This window comes from Pagrus pagrus (assembly GCF_965226575.1).
Source record: "Pagrus pagrus genome assembly, chromosome: 19".
NCBI lineage: Eukaryota > Metazoa > Chordata > Actinopteri > Spariformes > Sparidae > Pagrus > Pagrus pagrus.
In genome coordinates, this window is record NC_140203.1 from 7,445,661 (window position 1) to 7,466,948 (window position 21,288).

The window sequence follows — 21,288 nt, forward strand, 5'->3', positions numbered from 1 at the left end:
CACACTCACACAGGCAAGCGGGTGTCACGGGGGATGAGTCACGATGGCATTTGTACTTCACTTAAGTGTTTTCATATACTATTATAGTACTATACTAGTATACTAGTATAGTACTTTATGCTCCACTGCATTTGTTTGGCAGCGTCAGTTACTTTACAGATGACTTTTTTAACAAAATATGAATCAACTAATAAACGATGACGTGTTATTATAGATTACGTTACCAGACAGAATATAAAGTAGTTAAAGGTTAACTAACAACGTTCACTGCCACTACATATTGTAGACGAGCACTGAAACTCACATCAAACTATGACCGGATTTTTTCGTTTTTGGGTGACGTTATCCTTGAAAATGTTTTCAGACACATATCTTTGTGTACTGTTTAGCTGAGAACGTTTCTTGCCAGACTGCCATGCTGAAAAAACAGAGGCGGGGTGGACATGGACACGCTGCCAGCTGGCTACAAAAAAACACACACACAACAGTCACAGGAGGTGTGATGTCATTCTCTGTTCAGGACACCATTACTCCACTGGAGCTTTACACAGCAAATCACAGATATTTGACCTTTAAAGGGGCACTATGTAGTTTTGGAGAAGAAATTCAAACTTATAATTTTAATATTCACAATCTTAATGAGATAATGATACAAACTCACCTTTATAACAAATAAACAAATTAAAACAATATGAAATTGCATTGCCCTTTAAGGTCAGTTTGCTGATTCAGTTTATTCAGTTATGGAAATTAGGAGAGTTTGTTTAATTGGTTTGCTTGAGAAGATTTTCCTCTTCCCCAGAACTACACAGTCCATCTTAGAAAAGTAATCCCCATCTCTACCAGCTGACTTTGAATGTTTTTTTAACTTTTTGCCACTTCTACTAAAGCAATAGATCTGAGTACTTCCTCCACCGCTGACTGACATGTTTAACTTCCAGATTTAACAGAACATTCACGATTTAATTAAATTCAATATTGACTTATTTCTAAAAGGATCTCAATGGATCTAATTTGGTTGAATCAATCTTTTCTCCTCCTGTTGCCTCTAAGCCTTCTGTGTGTGTGTGTGTGTGTGTGTGTGTGTGTGTGTGTGTGTGTGTGCGTGCCATGACACACAACATTGCCAGATGGAAAAAAGACAGCAAATACTGTGTTCATGTCTGATAAAGACTGGACTGACTCAACATCCCGAGATAAATATTGCACTGAATCTTTTAATTAATCAGCTACAGAAACAAAGGGGGGGCTAATTTAATATGCAATCAGGCTAATTTAATGAGACATAGCTGGCTAATGGGCCCCAGGAACATGTGATTAACTTCATACATCAGGGCGGTTTGTCATGCGGGTGTTGAATTCAGCATCACAGCACAAAAAACACATCTAATATATCATCTCCTAAGAAACGCCTTTTGGGGGGAAGAGATGTGACTTCAGTCATAATCATGATGAGAAATTCCAATGTAATAGTGTGTATGCCTCGAGAGACGGGCTTATATCCCCGCTGATCTCCCGAGGCAACAAAGAAAGAGGCTTTGATGTGTTTTGAATGTCGAGGAAACAGATTTTCAAAGCTATTGAGATATTCTGGAGAAGGTTATTGTCGCGCACTTCCCGCCTTTTCAATCAATTTACATGTGAAAAACACTTTTTGAAGGTGTTTGATTGAATGCGATAAACATCTGAATGTTGTCATAAATATTTATGTTTTCTTCAAACACCTTAAACTGAAAACCAGTATATTACAACTGAGTCACAAATTGGAGCGAAAACATGCTTTGAAAACTGACCAGGCTGCTGATCTTCATCCTTACACATCCAGGAGGCAGAGACGGATATAACGAGGAAGAAAGAAGCATGACCGATGTTTTTTAAACTGTGATCCGAGAAGGATGAGGCCCACTGGGCACATTAGTCATTCTCGCCAGTGTACTTTTGTCTGCGACTTTGACTTGTTCTGATGGATTTTAAGATCTCCTTCAGACAAGCTTTGAGACATACTGAAGAGAAATATTGTGCTAGTCCACAAGAATCGTATGATTAAGCAACATGTTTTCATTCTCAGTTAAAATAAGTTCTCAAGTATTACTGCATTAACAGCATCAAATAAAATATAGTTAAATTATCAGAAGTAGACATACTTATAATAACTTTTATACCCACTTTCACAATAGAGAAATAGTTGGAAATCATTTTTGTTTTACCATATTCGATTTGTCGATGGAAAGTTTCTTAGTTCACAAAACATTTCTGGAGATTCTCAGCAAAACAGCGTTGCAGCAAAGTAGATGGGAACCATGAAGAAACTGAAAAACAAGGACGTCCCGACATTCTGAATTGATTTGAACAGATGTTATTTACACCCTATTGTAAGCCGAAATCTTCACTGGAGCTCCTGTTAATCTCCCGATTTCATAGTGATACAAATCATATGGGAGTTTCTCAGTTTCTGTGTGGGATATGTGTCATGTACCTGGCAACCTGACGCAGAGACAGAGGTTCGCATGCAACAGTCAATATATTGAGATACTATGTCATTATTTTGAGATACTAAGTCAATATATTGAGATACTATGTCATTATTTTGAGATACTTAGTCAATATATTGAGATACTATCTCATTATATTGAGATACTTAGTCAATATATTGAGATACTATCTCATTATATTGAGATACTAAGTCAATGTATTGAGATACTATCTCATTATTTTGAGATACTATCTCATTATTTTGAGATACTAAGTCAATATATTGAGATACTTAGTCAATATATTGAGATACTATCTCATTATATTGAGATACTAAGTCAATGTATTGAGATACTATCTCATTATTTTGAGATACTATCTCATTATTTTGAGATACTAAGTCAATATATTGAGATACTTAGTCAATATATTGAGATACTATCTCATTATATTGAGATACTAAGTCAATGTATTGAGATACTATCTCATTATTTTGAGATACTATCTCATTATTTTGAGATACTAAGTCAATATATTGAGATACTAAGTCAATATATTGAGATACTAAGTCAATATATTGAAATACTATCTCATTATATTAAGATACTAACTCATTATATTGATACTATCTCATTATTCTGAGATACTTAGTCAATATATTGAAATACTATCTCATTATATTGAGATACTTAGTCAATATATTGAGATACTATCTCATTATATTGAGACACTTAGTCAATATATTGAGATACTATCCCTATTGAATATGCGCAGTAGAGTCCTCGCTCGGCCCATGGACTTTACATTGTGATGGTGTCAAGGATTTTTAGCCCTGTTCTCGGGAGGTTGCTGTTGAAAATGGATGATACAGGTCCCAAGAAGAAAAGTCACTCAAAATTTAAGCCACCTTGACATTCCCCTCAGTACATTTACTCAAATAAGGGGTCGAAAACTTATTTCACCACCACATGAGAGTGGAATTGATCTGCTCCTCTAACTCTCAGCAAGACAGAAAATAAGCGTATTTTCCAAAATGTCAAACTATTCCTGTTGATCAGACGTTCACACACGTACAATGCATAAAATCATGAGAATCAAAGAGATTTAAGGATATAATAAAGAATCTTTATTTAATAAAACAATAGCTTTAAAATACTTTTATATAAGCAGTATCATTCCACATATCTGATGAAGAGGGCGATGAAGATGCAGCCAAACAGAGACACGGTTGACGCCGAGAGGACCACCACGATTACGCTTCCCGCCATGTTGACCAGAGCGCCGAGCCCCGCGCCCACGATGATCTGAGCCAGCTGGACCATGCAGGTGAGCGCGGCGCAGTCCACGCCGGTGCCTCGCGGCGTTACATTGCTTCCTCGTAGCTTCAGTTGTTCCTGGAAGTGCAGAGGAGGAAGAGCAACATGTCATCAAGGTTTGTATAAGTAGAAGTGACCATGGCAGGAAACAATCAATAGATGTGTGAACGGATGCAGCGCTGGACAATAAGTGTATATTGTTTTTTCATTGTTTGTGTTTTTTTAAGAAGACTGAAGCAATTTCATGTTTCATCACCAGCTCACGCAATTCAAGTAAACAAGGTATTGATCGAGCATGTAAGTACACATGAAAACGTCAATGTTTTTATACTGATGATTGATTTTTGAGCCGCCACCAGGAAAAAAGGAACCAAGGAAAAATATTATATATATATATATATATATATATATATATATATATATATATATATATATATATATATATTCTATTTTTTTATAGTGACCGTAATGTATAAACACATATGCAATATTATGACCAGCTGCAAAGTTCTGAATGGGAATAATTTGGTTGAAAATTACAATCAAACTGTGATCATTCAGCGGTTCAGTTTCATTACTTTCAAAGCTCAGAAACTGAAATTGAAAATCCTATTTCTTTCCATGATTTTAAAACACTATTTTTGTGGATACCGGCGATTCTTAAAGTGGAAAGTAACTTTGCAGGTGGTATTATTTTTGGCACCACTGGATCGTTTACTTTCTCCTCAGAGGAACAACTACCAACAGCACAGAATGTGTTTTTTCATTTAGTCTCTAATGGAGACATGAGAGCAGACAGAAATGGTGCCGGCCTCACTGGATCGCCGATCACTGGATTTACTTCTCTGGGAGATTTTGTTCCCGTTGAGAGACAAAATTGCACAGTGAAAGTGAGGTTTATTGAGAACCAGTCGAAACTGAGATGAGGTCATTATCCTGTAGCCATCATGCATTCAGCATTTACTTCCTTGGGATGAGCTAAAACTAAAAAGACAAGGTCCAGTCTCGATTTAAATGCAACGGAGTCTCCACTGGTGACCTCGACTTCACCTGGTCAAGCAACAGGCCGAATCATAATGTTCGTTCATAATAACCTCTAGGAGGAAGAAACTCCTGCATCATTAGCTTACATACAATTTTAGTCTCTTTTTTAAAGATGTTATAGATGTATATTTTTATAGTTACGGCTGATAATGACAACACAATTAAACACATTTGCCGATTTCACATTTCTCCACGATGCAAATCAACTACAACTGCGGCGTCATGGTGATTCTTTCCATATGTTGCGTTTCCTTTGAACTGGGAAGTTAAAGATTCCCCAGTTAGTGATTTCAACTGAAACATGCTGCAGAATATACTGTTTATCAGTCCCTCTGTCTTATCTGCGTGTCATTAAATCAGTTTTACACACTGTACCATTAAATGGGGCATCTTCATGTTTACTGCACAGCAGTGGCACCGCTGTCGCAGAGACAACCAGCTTGCTTCCTGTTTTCCAAATATTTCAACAGGTGGGATCCACGTCTCATCCTGTAATCCCTTCTGTCAAAAATGCTGCGTTCAAAAGCAGCCCCCAGCTTTATTGAGCCAATATCTGGAATCAGCTAACAGGTCCACCATATAACAAACCTGTTTACAGGCTGTCACATGAAAACTGGAGCCTGACTGTGTAACTGATTAACAGACTGTTTCTATTATTTGATACATTGTAATTGCTTTCCTGTTTTATTGCGTGTTTTTAATTTAGCTTACACTGGTACTAACTTGATTGCCCAGTGTAATAAAGTAGATTTAATTAAAGGGGCCCTAAACCAATTTTACACGCAAAGGTCATTTGAACCTTCATAACAAGTCCTACTCAGCCCGTGCAGGCGGTTGAGAAATGCCATTTATGGCTCTGAAGGGAGTTTTTACGAGTTATCTCAGCTTTCGTTTAAGACTTCAAACTTTTAACAGAGAGCCTGTGAAACAAACCGTATGAGTGTTTTGCCCTATTAAGATCTGTTCTCCACTTGTCTGTCCTTCTGCTGGGCAATTTGAGTCGGTTCCTCGCTGTGGGCAAGTTAAGCTTCAACACAGCAGGATGAGAAGCAGTATTTTTTCCCCCCCGAGGGTAGATTGAAGACTGTGTTTTTTATTGTACGAAAGTCACTTTCAGCACAAGGTCAGTTTGCATAATCCACAATGTTAATGTTAATTTTGGTCATAGCCGTGGAATAAAGTATTTTGATTGATAAAGGATTTAATGTGGGGAAGGGGCCCTGGGAGGTTTTCAGTGTGGCAGGTCTGAGGCCTGCAGGTGGCCACTTAGTGCACCTGTGAATAATAAGTTGATTGACACTCACTGTTGAGGAAAAAATATAAAGAAACTCAATTTAGACTTTTAAAAGATAAACACACCCTTGATACTTTTTGGACTTCAAACACAAGTTTCTCTGATGCGTCTGAACCCTGAAAAACATTTCTCCCAGGTTTCAGTACCTCTTCCTCGCGCTGATACTCCGCTATCAGGTTGAACGGGATGGTGTAGAGCGTGCTGGACATGACGCCGAACACGCTGCAGAGGATGAGCGTGGCGATGATGTTGGGGAAGAGGCCGATCAGGCTGGTGCCCATGCCGAACATAAAGTAGCCCATGAAGTACAATCCCTTCAGGCCGATGTATGGGAGGAGGCACCGCTGCACATCTGAAAACAGACACACACACACAAGTCAGATGATCAATTTCACTTGAGATTCGAGAGTAACAACTGTTGTGTCAGCGTTTTCAGATACTGGACTACGTGACAGCTGCTTTCGTCTTTAATGGGATTTCACACTAAAACCCTCCACGGTACGCTTTACATTTGCTGCAGCTGATTTGACATTGATTGGACCGGCTGTCTTCTGTTTCGGAGCAGCGATGTACAAAACATTTGCTCAGCATCCAGACTATAAATTCTTCTTTATTCAACCAGGCAGATCATTAAGAACAAAGGCAGAAGGCAGGGACTCTTGAGGGGAAAGGGGGTCAGGGCTTAAAGAAAGGCAGCAGCACACGTTCAAACATTTCAAACACGCCAACTACTCACATACAATCACAAACAAGCAGGGAGCAAGATGATTTCTTTTGTTCACTGGGCAAATGGCTCTGCAGTGATTAAAATTTAGCAGGCACTCAATAGATTATTATTGTTTTTTGGCTGGTGAAGCAAATCTAGCAGCCACTTGCATATTTTCAGAGGGAAACTTTTTACTTTGATACTCTGAGTACATACCAGAGCCTGTAATTCATTAGTTTTACTTAAATAAAAAAGATGAATCAGAACTTCGACTTTTTTACAGTCTTTTTTTCCTTAAGTTTTGTACTTTTGCCACCTCTGGTCGACAGGATTTTTGTCCAACGCTATTAACTGTTGCTAGTTTGCGTTTATAATGGTACTTTGTGCCTCAGCAGGAGGCTGCACCAGCAGGGGAGGAGAAATATTCTCCCACAAACTTGTTACAGATGGACGAAAGCCTCCATGGGAGAGAAGAGGAGCCGGAAACTGCCAGAAAACTCCCACAATGCTGCACAATCCTGAACTAATTGCTGCAGTGCCTGATTTGGTCTTAATGAGGCCTAACGTGCCATACAACAAAGCAAAAAAGCAGCGAGAGAGGAAGGAAACGCAGAGGCAACAGTCAGCAGCAGACAGGTAAAAGCTAGGGAGAGAATTATTAAATAGATCAGTTAATTAAATGTTTCCGTTAATTAAATAGTTGAGAGTCAATTTAGAGTCAATTTCACTCTCAGGCTGGACTTTACTTTGCACGTAGCACGCTTTATCTCTCCCTTTCACATCTATCGACGGCTACAGCCGATGTAAGCGGACATGATAAAGCAGCCCATGCCGGCAGCCGATGCCTCTGGGAAAAAAAAAAAGTGTGTTTCCCTTGTGCAGAGCCATCTAATGAGTGGCTGCAGCACACCAAAGCCTGTCATCCCAGCGAAACAGAGAAGGAAGCGGTAATTGCTCGCTGCTATCCCTGCATGTCGTTCACAGCCGAGCTAACGCTGTTAGTGCAATGACGAATGTCGAAACGGACAGACACATACATATTCTCTCTTTGTTTCCGCCACTCACGCTGTTACTCACAGGAGTAGAGCGCAGAGGACACGGCGTTAATACACAGCCCCCAGCAGCCCACTTCTACCCCTCTCTCATATGTGATGTAGGCTGTGGAGTTATGGTCTGCGTATGGATTTCCCTTGTAGACAATCTGAAAAAAACAGAGGAAGGAGAAACAACTTCAGGGTGTTGAAATACATGCCCCCATTACCACCGATCATAAAAGTCTCACTGATATCTATAAAATGTTGGCGTCCCTCTTGAATTCACGCTTTTATCTTTTCTTTCCAATAAAAATAAGCAGATTTCAGCTCAGCAGGGAGCCACCGCCTATACATCTCTCATCCCTGGTAACGAGGCCTGCAATTCAAGATTAGGTGCTTGTGCGTCGAATGAACTGTGGCTGTCAGTGCTGCGTCATGGGGTGAAGAGCCTTCTTTGATCAGCAGGCTCACCGCTTCATCATAATACACAAAACAACAGACCGCTCCCCCACCTTCGCCCTACGTCAGCCGGTGTACGTCATTGGTGTCAACTTGTGAGTCTAGCTGCGTTTAAATGGATCCTAATATTCAGATTCTCATAAAATGCATTCTCCTACAGAATCATTATAGGATGACTAATTATTTCCATACAGAACTATTCAAGTATTCAAGTTCCTGTGTTTTTCATATTGCAATATCACAGAAAAACCTAAATATAGTGCAGCCCTGACATCTATTGCTGTGGAAACTACCACCGAGGCAGTTTTGAGGACTTTGCCAGGTGTTTATATGTTTATATGTGACTATTTATAGTAATTATAGTAATGATTACTGAGTAATCATGGCTCTAAACAACAACAACATGCCTGCAAGCGCTGCAGCTGGAATGAAAGGATCCCTTCTCAAGATGGTTTCCGCTTTCTTTGACTAATTGTTGTTCCAGACCGGTGTTTTTCAAACCAGGTCGTGTTGCCTCCTGTCCTGCAAGTTTTGGCTGTTTCCCTGCTCCACCACACCTGATCCAAATGAAAGTGTCTATCAGGTTTCTGCAGAGCTGAGGACGAACCGATTATATGAAGCAGGTGTGTTGGAGCAGATAAACATCCAAATCCTGCAGGACAGGAGGCAACGGGACCTGGTTTGAAAAACACTTCTGGTTCAGAAAGTGTCAGAAAATAGTGAAAAATACAACCACATGTCTGAAGTTGTCAGATATTCAGCTTATAAGTCTAAAAACACATTTAAAAAAAATGTAAATCCTCACATTTGAGAAGCTGGAAACCTGAAAAACCTATGAAAAATCATCTTACCCTACCTACCCTCTCACTGAAGTTACACAGTGCAGGAACAACTGATATCTATACAATAAATATGAAGCTGTAGCCAGAGGACAGTTAGCTTATCCTAGCTTAGCATAAAGACTGTATCTTTCTAGCCTTGTTGTTGACAGAGCCAGGCTGCCTGTTTACCCGTGCTTCAGCCCGTCCACATCGGGAGAACGACGATACATGACAGCAGCTTGTTCAACCCATCTTGCCGTTTGTTGTTAAGCGGTGGCCTCTAGCGGTCATAGAAATTATTACAGCAGCAAAGGAGGAAGTCAGGTGAAGTTGTAGGGGTGACAAAGGTCAGGGACAAGCACAGGACTTTCATCCAGAGTTAATGGTGAGTCATTTTAATTTACAAACGTCACAAAGTCACGTCAAGTACGTAACGAAACTGAAGTTATGTACATACTTTTGGTATTAAGTAATGTTATTTTAATCCCAAACCACAATGTTTTCCTGAACCTAAACAACGGCAACCATATGACAGATGTCTGGTGTGCCTATAGCTGGTACGCTTCAACCATCATGTTGTCTTGGAAACAAGTCACTGGCATTATATCCAGTCCTTTAGGTATGAGGATGTGTTGCCCGTTTTCAGTCTGTATGCTAATCAAATCTAACCGGCTGCTTATTTGGTATCCTTCCATCTGCAGTTAGCCCGCTGTTTCCACTGGTTGGCTTGTAGGTAAACAGCTGTCTGCCTCTTTTTTTTTTCTTTTATCAATTATATCATTTAATTGATCAGTTGTTTTGTGTTTATAAAATGGTTTGAGGAGCTTTTGTTGCACATTTTCACTCTACAGCTCACTCTCCCTGTCGCCTCTTGACTCCTTGAAGGGAAAATACAATACAAAAAAAGCCTATCACAGTGTGCCAGAGCTGAAGCTGACATTTTAAAATGTCTTGCTATGTGTGACAGAAAATATTTAATTTACAGCAATATTAAATAGAGAGAAAGCAGCAAATCCTCAGATATGAGGTGCTGGAAAAAGCCAGTATTTGGCATCGCGGCTTGAAAAATGGCTCAAACAAGTCACTGATGATGAAAATGGAAATCTGTAAGAAGCAGTTTGAACTGATGAGTTCAGCGGCACTAATCACTGCAATTCAGCATGATTATGTCACAGTGAGTGGACAATAAGGGGAGATTAGGAGCTCTGAAAGCAGTAATGTGGAACGACAAGGTGAAATCATTGCCTTTATGTTCTTAATCACACATTTTTAATGCTATAGCACTGATGGGGTTGTTTCTGAAATGCACGGACTCAAGCACACACATAATTTCATACCTGTCCCATAAAATCAGTGAAGAAGAGCATGTTGCAGAGGAACGCCGTCCATCCCAGCAGGTGACTGACACACAGGCAGCGGTAGTGGCTCGGCATATTGCTGATAGTTTTCATCAGTGACCTGAATGTCATCCTCTTCTGGGCCTGCAGATACACATCAGACAAAAATCAGCGCCAACAGCTACAACAATGACAAACAAAAACAATAAATAAATAAAACGGCACTCAGTGCTCTTAACGCTGAAGTCCGTGACAGACAACAACTCAAAAGCTTCAACAATAACATAAAAACAAACGTGCGCACTGTAATTACATCGAATGAAGGGATTCAACATCAAGATCACAAAGGGCTCACACTAAGGTGTCAGGGTTTAGAGACGTAAGACCTTCAAAACAATCAATCACGCAAAAAAACAAAAAATACGGCCAAAACTATCAGAGCAAGATGAGTACTATCAAAGCGAGAGCATGAAATGTTTGAGATGATGAATCAAATGTTCTTACATTAAAGTGAGATGATACAAAATCTTTCTTCCTATCATCAAGAGATATCAAACACTGTCAGAAGTCAACTCATGCTGGCGCTGTTTGATGGACTGATTGATGCCGGAGTTTAGAGAATCAAAAAAGGAATTCATCAATACTCGTCAACCACCTCAATACGCGGGAAATGGAAACATGGACATCTTCTGTTGCACGGGATACATTCACACTGCCATAAATCAGAAATCCTCTGCAGAGCACAGTGTCACAGTGATGGAGCACCCGCGGCTGTACTTTGTGTTTAGTGCTAATTAGCAAACGGTGGCATGCCAGCATACAAAACTAAGATGGAGGTCCCTGTAAACCTGCTAATTAATCAACCATGTGTTTGCATGTTGTTGTTAGAATTAAGCTTAAAGTCACAGTGAAGGCAAAAAGGACTTGCAACGAATTTGCAGGCGAGTATTTTTTGCATACTCATGCGGCATATGCGTCACGTCTCCGGTGCGTAAAGGCCTTTAACTAACCCCGCAGGAAGGTCATGGGTCGTTGCAGGTATCCACTGGATCGACTGTGTGAAATGTGACCTTATGACTGGCCCTGAGGCCAGACTGTAATCACTTCTGCTTTCTCCAATGCCACGCATTGTTTGTGGCATCGAACACAACATTTTTATGAATGCACCATGAGCGAGAAGGTTATCAGCATCAGCCCTCTGAAGATAAACTTTCAGAAGCGGTCGCAGCTTGTGTCTGTTGCCTCGGATCATTTATACACACACATAAACAGCACGTTGTTCATATATATATATATATATATCTTCCATTAAAGGCTGTTTCGTGTACACTTAGCCAGTGTGCTTTTAGCCGAACAGATGATAAGACTACATTGCAAGTCAATTTCCTCCTTGTTACTGCTGCATTAGATTCTAGCTTTAAGCATGGACAGGACGAGTGGGTTATAAATTGGATGGATGAACAAATTAGGTCTGTATTCCCTCCCTTATCTTGCAATCAGTGTATACTTTTTGCATCAAAATAAATGCATCCTCAGAGTCCGTCTATGCCGGTACACACCTCCTTGTTTGGCTGCTTGGCACTGGAGGTCACAGAGTTCGCCTCCCCCAGTGCAGAGAAAGACCGGGGCCTGAGGTCTGGGACGGACGGGACCACAGGAGAGACGGGCTCTTTGGTCAGTGCTCCGTAACCGTTGCTGTGGGAGCCCAGTAGGCGGAGGGCACTGGGAGGTGACGGGTCAGAGGGAGAGGAGACCTTGTCCAGAGGTTGCTCTGGAATACTGAACAGGTGCACGGTGAGGAAGATGCCCCAGGTCAACGCTGAGAAGAAGTAGATGACCTGGTACTCTGAGCCCAGCAGCTGACCGAACACTGAGTGGCCCCAGTCCATCGCACCCACCAGGTAGCCACACGCTCCGCCGAGACCTGGAAAACACAGCGGCGAAGATTAAAACACTTTACACACCGTTGTTTTTAAAGAGTGATTAACAATAATTGATCATTATTGCACCATATCGCAAGAGTAACGGGCCACTGCTGCTCTTTGCTAGCTATACTTGCTCATGGCTCAGTTAGCCGTGGAGCAAGTGTCCCAAGAGTTTGTCTTGTCCACGGGTTAAGCTTTAAGCTAAATTGGCTGTATTTGTCTGTTCAGTCCGGAAAATAGAAGTAAGAGTATTTCATCTTTCAACATTTTGTGAGTTTGTTTTGTTCATTTATTGCGCTGACAGCTCGCATCTACCAGCTGAAACGACGGGGGCTATCTGACTATCACCTGTCGTTGGTACAAAGTGGTATTATGAGGACAGGACACGCCGAGGCTAGCTAGATAGCATCTTCAGCAGACATCAGCAAACAATACATAGATCCAATAGGAAGCTCCATGGCAGCTACTGTAGCTACAGTTAGGAGCAGTTGGTGGTGAGCTTAGTTTAAAAACAACTAAAACTCCCTAAATCAGCTTCATACTTTATTTCTTGTCGTCAAACGGATCTTGTAACATTCAGTGACAGCTTAATAACATCCAAATTGCACCAATTTACTTGAGTCAAGCACAGAGGAGAAGTGCTTTTACACTGTCAAAAGCTTTTGTAATGATGTTGTGAATTATTTCCGTAATCTCAAGTCAATTGGTACAATTTGGTGTCACGCCAGTGTCACTCCCTTCAAATGGATTGTTCCCAAAAACAAACATACATACAAAGAAACAAAACAATATCACTTTAAGAACCAAAACACCTTAACATTTCCAGCTGTTGCTTCCAGAGATTATACACAGTTTTTCTAAAATTGTTCAGCTGAAATGATGGCTATTGTTCTACACTACAGCAGCTGGCAGGTAAAGTAATGACCACTTCAGGTTTCACACTTTGCTCGGGTGTGCGTGACTGGAACATTGTTGTTTGCGTTCTGCATCAAACGCTCTTCTCTTTTCAGCTCAGTTGTGTACTTTTCTGTCCCCAAAGTAACTGAAGTTTTTATTGCAGCACAGCGTGACAGAGCAAAGCAGATATATCACTGTGGCTCACTGTCGACGGTCTCGCAACAAACACAGAGAGGCTGGAAACAAGACAGGAAGGGATTCAGTATCAGCAGGATACAAGTTGATGTGAAAAGGGTTTCAATCAAATGAAAGTGCTGCACAGTTTGTTTGCTTTCAGTGGGCCTTCGCTGTACGTTAGTAGCCTTGAGCTAATGACAGCTCTGCTGTGATGCACAGCGTGTTACTTACTCATTATAAGATTAATTGGGGACCGTGAGCTGATGACCTCTCAACATTATAAAAAGCGCTTGTTGTTGTTAACTACTGAACTGAAGCCAATCATTGCAGCGGCATGAGCTGTGATTTGCTCGCTCACTGATACATGTCGGTCTACTGAAGTGCACTTAAAGTGTTAATGTGGATCCCCTTTGCTCCTGGCTCCTCTTGGGATCGCTCATTCTCTGGACGCAAGGGGGTAGGGCAGGTCTTGCAAGAAAACCAGTGGCATGTATGATGCGACTACATATTGACTAAGAATCTCTGAGCTGAACTGAACAAAACGATTAAAAACAGCAAAGTTATGTGAAGTTTCCACTTCTAACATTTGCACAATAACAGCTGTGGCTGATGGGAATGTTTCTCAGGTACTTTAGTATTTGGTCATATGCCAAAAAATGTGGATGAGTTTAGATTTTAATTGGTGATGGCAAAGAATATAAATAAATCTGTAAAAAAAATTAGAGGGATAGATGTTGAGACTTTTCACTCCAAGCCACAAATGTCAACCTCATCCTGGCAATAAAAGAAAAGTCATGACATCAACAAAGTCCTCGAGATTCATCCTCTGGGCACCATGAAGGTCTGTACAATTTTTCAAGCCAATCCATCAAATAGGTGTTCTGATATTTCAGTCTGCACCAAAGAGGTGGAGCGATCGATCAGCCAATCAACAGAACAACAATGGTAGCAGGTACCACGGCTAAAATTGACTTGAAAATTCAATCCGTTACTAATGACAGACCTGTTGTCTGTGCTGAAGAAAATTGAGTTGTGAAGGGTTACGAACAGTTTGACAACGGCGTTTACCAGCTGACAATCACTCCCGCGATAGATGAGTACAGAGAGGCTCACACAAAGGGCACAATCACAGAGAGAAACACAACACAGTTCGTGCTCCCTCCTCCTCAGACCTCACATACCAACGGCGGCAGCAGGCGCGTCTAGAGAGTCATGTGCCTAGCATCTGTGTCTCTCAGCCCAGACTCATGACTGCAGCACATGACTAGCTCAGGGCTGGATTACTGCCTGACTAGCATGCTCATACCACCCGGTGCCTGCTGACAGCTGAGCGATGCACTGACGCTCACACTGAGAGCATCATCCTGCCCCCAAGTAGAGTAATAAAAAAACATTAGTTTGATTTTTTTTTTTTTTGACATTTCATTATGAAGCATATTTTCTAGGTTAGGGTGGCTTACAGAGGGAGTTAAATAACCTAAATAGCTTTACAAAAAAGAAGTTTATTCAAATGTGTTATTAGTATATTTCTAAAAATAAGAGAGCATGCTTTTAGTTGACTTTTTATGTACTTATCAGAGATATATACACTCGGTTTATACTGACAAATATACAGAAAAGTATATTTTGCTGATACAGTACATATAGTTTTGATTGAGATATACTTATGAAAAGTATAGTGAAGTATTCTTGCCCTATACAGAAAGTTTTTAACCCTAAAGACGTGTGTTTGTTTGTTATGTGACTTTTGTATAGTCCACTGACGCTGTATGTACGAGTCTACACGTCTACTTTAAGCACAGTTACAGGTATATTTCAAGTACAAGAAAAACATATATTGAAAAAAACTTTTATGTAAACTATGTATGCATCCAAATTTTACTGCTCTTACATCTAAAGAATACTTAAAGTACACTTTCACAAACTAAAAAGTTGACTGCAATAAACAGTATAACCAGTATTTCCAGTAAGCCCACTTATAATATTGGACCAGAATACATCAACAACACTACTTCATACCCAAATACATTTGTTTTCAGCAGAAAAAAGTGGTTTGGGGGTTTAGTTACACTTTAAGGCACATGCTGTACTTATTACTCTCTACATGTTTGATATCTTTTGTCACTGGTTACTTTGAGGATTGTTCTCTGCATCAGAGCCAACACATCTTTAAATTAATTTATTTCATCAGCAATCTGATTAAAAAAATGTTTTATTCAAATAATTTGAAAAACGTTGAATAACGTTACAACAACATAACAACATAACGTTGTTTTGTTTCTTATGTGTTGCTTAAGTAAATCAACCGAATACTTGTCGCACTTCTGCTCAGGAAGAAAAAAAAGCATTTTCTAAACCACAAAGTGCTCGTATAACCAATTTACCATCTGGAAATCACTCACTATGTGCTCTGAGTAGAGCACAAGGTTGCAGCGGATCTACTAAATCACAGTGAGACAAATTTTGCTCAAATGGAAAAAACCTACAGTAACTCACTTGTCACTATGTCCATAAGTGGCCATCCTGCCAAAGAACATGATGTGAACGTGATGACACATGATGTTAGAAAAGTAGCTCGGGTCTTGTTCACCTCAGCTACATTCGGCCCGCAGTTATGGTGGAAATCTAAAATCCCCCGAAGGACATCAGTTTACATCCATCACGCCGGGTGTTTCTTCTCATAGTACAAACTTGAAACTTGAATCTGCTGCATCCAAACATAGATGTCTTGCATGTTTTGCTCTGTATCTGACACTAAAACCACGGAGAGTAAATTCATCCTTTCAATTCAAAGTTTTGGGGACACTGAGTCGCGAACTCCTCTAAGATGTCACGCTCTGTCTCAAACAAGCGGCTCCTGTTCCAACACAAAGAGGTTGATCATGAATCAGTGAGCCAAACCTAGTCTGTAAATCCCTGAGAGACTTATTATAAGGAAGCATTTGGTTGCATTTAATCAATCTAAGCTTGTAAAACCAAGAGCGAAGGATGTTTTTCATAAAGGGAAATTTTATTGGGACGATTTCAATGACGAATTAGGGAAACAATTATCTAAAATTGTATGTTTGCTCAGAGTTCTGTGATTAGTTAGTTTTAGTGATAACTAAAGCAGTAATGGGAGGCCCTCAGTGGAAATAAGCACTCTATACATTCATTTGTACTGTCTTTTACGCATTGGTACAGATAAATGCAGTTGATATTAAAGTGGAAACAAAGTACTTTTCCTCCCTCACGTCTTTTAGTGGTATTATGGTTGGCAAATGCATCTCTATCCGATTTTTTCAAAAGACAAAGGACAAAAGTAATATTCTTCAACCATTCATGAAGACTTGAAATCAGATAGAACTGGCGCCCGGCTGCCAGCCTTCATTTTCTCCAGACATTTTGTGAGTGAAAATTGGTTCATAGGGAACCAATCTAAATGCTGATGGTGAATCTATACAGCTATTATATGTGCTACATTTAAAGGATAAGTTCACCCAGAGATTCAAATTTAGTCATTTTTATCATCCATCCTTCAATAATGCAGAAGAAAAGTTGGGTGAGTTCGGCAAAACATTGCTTGAACTTCACGTTTTGACTAAATGAAGCGAAAAATCAATTCATTAGTGATCTTTAGAGGTGCTGTTTCAAGTATTTATGCTAAGCTAAGCTAACTTAACCCTCTCTATACTGATGTGAGAGTGGTGTCAATCTTCTCAGCAACTCTCAGCGAGAAAGAAAATAAGCGTCATGAAATCTTCTTTACACACTTCACCCACAGTCTCGCTTAACATGCAGGCGACACGCAGACAACAACACAGTATGTGCCGTTCCACCCACCAGTACAAGCCGTACACCATCAGGATGTGTTATGTGAGTTTGTCAGCTACAAAATACCTGCAAGGCAGCTATTGAGCAAGAGTTGGAGTAAGTACAACAGTGTGTGTGTGTGTGTGTGTGTGGGCTGTATTACACACCTGTGAGCAGAGCGTGGTAGTGCAGACCTCTTTCCTTGTCTTGATGTGAGCACACATCGAACAGGTAGGCCTTGATGGGCCCGTCGATGAAGTCTGCAGCGAAGTCGAACAGCACGACGCCGAACATCACCACCACTATGGCCCATATACTCTTCAGTGACCTGTCGCTGACGAGTGCTGCAACAGAACGACACATCTCATCAGACATCGAGCAAATCACTTCATCAGGACGCCTCCCTGCCGCTAATTATTACCGAACTTGTGAAGGGTTTAATTTGCTAATTTAATTTGCACATCACAAGAAATAGAAAGGCGATAAGAGACAAACAATTATGTCAGACAGGTAACAATTATATCTTAAACCCTGGCTGTTTGATTATAAAGTGCAGTCTAGTTCTGTCTTGGAAAGTAATTAAGGATAATTTTAAAAAATAGCACAAGCAAAACAATTTCTAATGAAATTACAACATAAATTGAATGATCCTTTTGAGAGATATGAGTGTTTAGAGAGGCGAGAACAACAGAAAAGTTTATTAAAAACGTTAGAATAGATCACATTAAAAGATAAGTTTGCCCAAAATTTAAAATTCACTCATTATCGTCTCAGCTCCACGCTGACAGAGATTCTTGTGAAGTTTCGTCATCCACCAAACATTTCTGGAGCTTCACAGGGTTGCAGCACTCTCCTCAACAGCTGAAGTTGATGAGCTCCAGAAATGTTTTGTTCCCAACAAGAATTCACTTGACTTTCCATCAGCATGAAGCTGAAAAGATAATGACTACATTTTCATTTGGGGTGAACTTATCCTTTAACAGATCATGAAACCTCTCTGTTGCTCTGCTCTCAGTTGGACATGAAGGCTGAACAGACCTTTCTCTGCCTGTTAAACAATAACACCGTTTATAATCAGTAGGGAAACTCTCGGGGCGGTCAACGCGGAGCTGTTGGACCGAGGGCTTTTACAACAATGCGAACGTTATGTCACACGAGTCCCGTGGCGTCCACTACAACCCTGAGAACACGGGAAGGTAATCAGCTTATCCAGCGCACGTCAGAAGAAAGAAACACTTCACAGCGCGTACGATGATTACGGCAAAGCCCAGAGCCTTTTCAATAAGAGTTTTTGTGTTAGTTACAGCCTGAAGCTGAAAAACCACCGCTAGTCATGCATTGTGTTGCTAGTTCTCCTGTATAATTGTATGGTTTCATTATGAAACAAACCTCTGAACATCAAGAACCAAACACTCTCTCAAACTTCACGGGAACACAGAGTGAGCGCTAAAATGTGCAGAGACGCTGCTAAAAATATGCTTTTACACTATTCAGTGTCCTTCATGATGATTACTCTAATTATCCTCCGATGGAAAGATGTGAGGGAGGTATTCAGAATGATTTGTTTCAAGCTCCATCATTAAAGGTTTTCAATGAATTGTCACCAGAAACGGTCATAACCTCACGCTGATCCGGTGAAGCTGTCCGGTGAGTCACGATACAGCTGTATCAGCAGTGAATCAGCTCATGAAAGAGTTTCTAACTCAGAGTCTCCTGTGCAGAGATCTTCTCGTGATGCAGCCTGGAGCCCGACACATCCTCGCCAAACGGTTGAAATCTTATCAGCCGTTCCCGACATCAAACCTGCAATTTTCTCACTCATGCCTCGTCATCCGTCTGTGCCAGCGGGCATCGGCTCAAGACTGCCCTAACAAGTCACACATTCACCCTCAGTCACAAGTTAAAAGTGTGAGCATAAGAGCGTCTCAGGACCTCACGCCCACACATTCAACACGTTAAATCTGTCACTTTCTTCCCAAGATCTGCCAGCGAGGAGATAGTGATAGACTTCAAAGCCTGAGTGTGAAAGTCCAAGAGATGCGAGGAAGTTTGACAGCACAAAATACAAAGTTATGATCGTTGCATCAGTGTGAGAATAATCCGATTAAATCGTGAGCAGAAGTGGCAGATAAAAGGCGTTCTTCAAGGGGCAGCAAAGCCGGTCGGCGCTCAAATTCTGACAGAAACATAAAGATAAGACCATAAATGTTTGTCTCGCATCCTCATTATTATCCTCCTGCATATTCCCAAGCATCAACATGAGATCAAGGGGATTTTGACAGTAAACTGCTACAGTAAACTTCTAAAAGAACTGATTATTCATTCCCCTTCATCCCTCTGAATCAAAGGCCCAAAAGAAGACTAAAAATACACCTGTACCTCCCCGTCTCGCTCTCTGTTTCCCTCACCTGAGATGACAGCATCCCCATTCAGGAACAAGGTGATTCCCAGCAGCATGAGGATGCCCAGGGCCAGGATGTAGGGCCTCCGCCGGCCCCACGACGAGCGGCAGTAGTCGCTGGCCGAGCCGATGATGGGCTGCAGCAGGAAGCCCAGGATGGGGCTGAGCAACCACACCAAGCTGTACAAGCTACGAGGAAGGCCCACGCTCAGGAGCACCGGTGTGACGAACGCTGCCTCCACGGCGTAGCAGAATTCCCGTCCGAACATGACCAGGCCGTGGAGGATGAGGCGGCCCCGAGAGCGCCTAGGGGGCTCGACGGCCCCGAACACAGCACTGTCCACACTGTCCATGTAGTCCCCTTTGGAGTAGTCTGTCGAGTACTGATGCAAAGAAGTGTCGATGTGTCTGCCAGGCTCCGGGACCCGGCAGGCCTGGGGCCTCACAGACTGGTCCTCTGATAGAAGGGTCATGGCTGGCAGAGAGAGGGGAAAGAGGGAGAAAGGGAGAAGGAACAAGGGAGAGAAGAAGAGATTTTAGGTGCAACAGACAGAGAGAGTGTGGTAATGTTTGTCAGCCAGATGATGGATAAACGGCCAAATGCCCAATCCTCGCTCTGGTGCTCAGCCCGAACTAATCCTCCTCTCTACTGCATAGCTGAGCAATGAGTCCAAGATCCAAACAGCTTCACTTTACATGTGAGGGTCCGCCGGCTGGTCTGAGCCGAGCTGAGAGGGACTCAATGAAGAGGAGGGCGAGAGGGGAGGAGAGACAGAAGTGGGTGTATTTAAGAGATTACTGAATGTTTCTTCCCCTTCTTCAGTCTTCAAAGCACTGTAGTAAAAGCCCCGGGGCAGTTCATGGGAGTCTGTGAGTGTGTGTGTGATGCGTGGTAAATTTACTCCATTGTTTCCACAATTACGAATGATTAGCCACCGGTGCAGTATTTATTTCTTGGCCAATCTTCTCTCAGAAGGGAGGTGGATGCCACCAGACTTAATTCATTTATTGATGCATTTAAAGCTAATTTAGAAAGTGAGGAAGCCAATTTGTAATAAGTGTGTATTATGCAAATGAAAAAAGTTTAAGAGAAACTGAGAAAAACACATTTAAATTAGCCATTTGATAATTTCATTCTACTTTTACAGCATGAGAATTCAATAATTTCATTTAATTTACCTTTTTTTCAAATGGATCTGTTATTAAAGTAATGAAACATGTGTAATGCTTCTCTCTCTATATTAAATCCCACAGCTTCTGTTTCATCCACAATTTAATTTGTATTTTAATTACAGTTTTTGAAGCCATGCTAGCAGTCTGGCTCTGACAACATCTGTCTATCAGTCCAAACTGAAAATCTCATTAACTATTGGATGGTTGCTATGACATTTGGTCCAGACATTCATGGTCTCATCAGTATAAATTCAATGTACTTTGGAAATCCCCCTGACTTTTTATAATTTAATGTAGTCATTCGGTTAGTTTCAATTTGTCCTGAACTATTGACATTCCCATTATCCCCAGATGTCAATGAAAGCATGTTAGCATGCTGAGGTTAGCATTTAGCTCAACATACTGCAGCTCTAGCACAAGTACAGCCCCACAGAGCTGCT

General features: G+C 41.1%; 1 protein-coding gene across 1 annotated transcript; it reads right to left on the minus strand.

The window, feature by feature from the left end:
• Positions 1 to 3,644: 3,644 nt before the first annotated feature.
• Positions 3,645 to 20,303, minus strand: slc45a2 (solute carrier family 45 member 2; the record flags this gene model as incomplete). The annotated part of the gene is made up of 7 exons (XM_084383486.1): positions 19,683 to 20,303; positions 17,442 to 17,618; positions 12,043 to 12,407; positions 10,484 to 10,627; positions 7,910 to 8,033; positions 6,273 to 6,478; positions 3,645 to 3,866 (listed from the first exon to the last, which is right to left on the minus strand). The coding sequence occupies exons 1-7, from the start codon at positions 20,146 to 20,148 to the stop codon at positions 3,645 to 3,647; spliced, it is 1,704 nt and encodes a 567-aa protein (XP_084239612.1). The 5' UTR covers positions 20,149 to 20,303.
• Between the last annotated feature and the right edge of the window lie 985 nt (positions 20,304 to 21,288).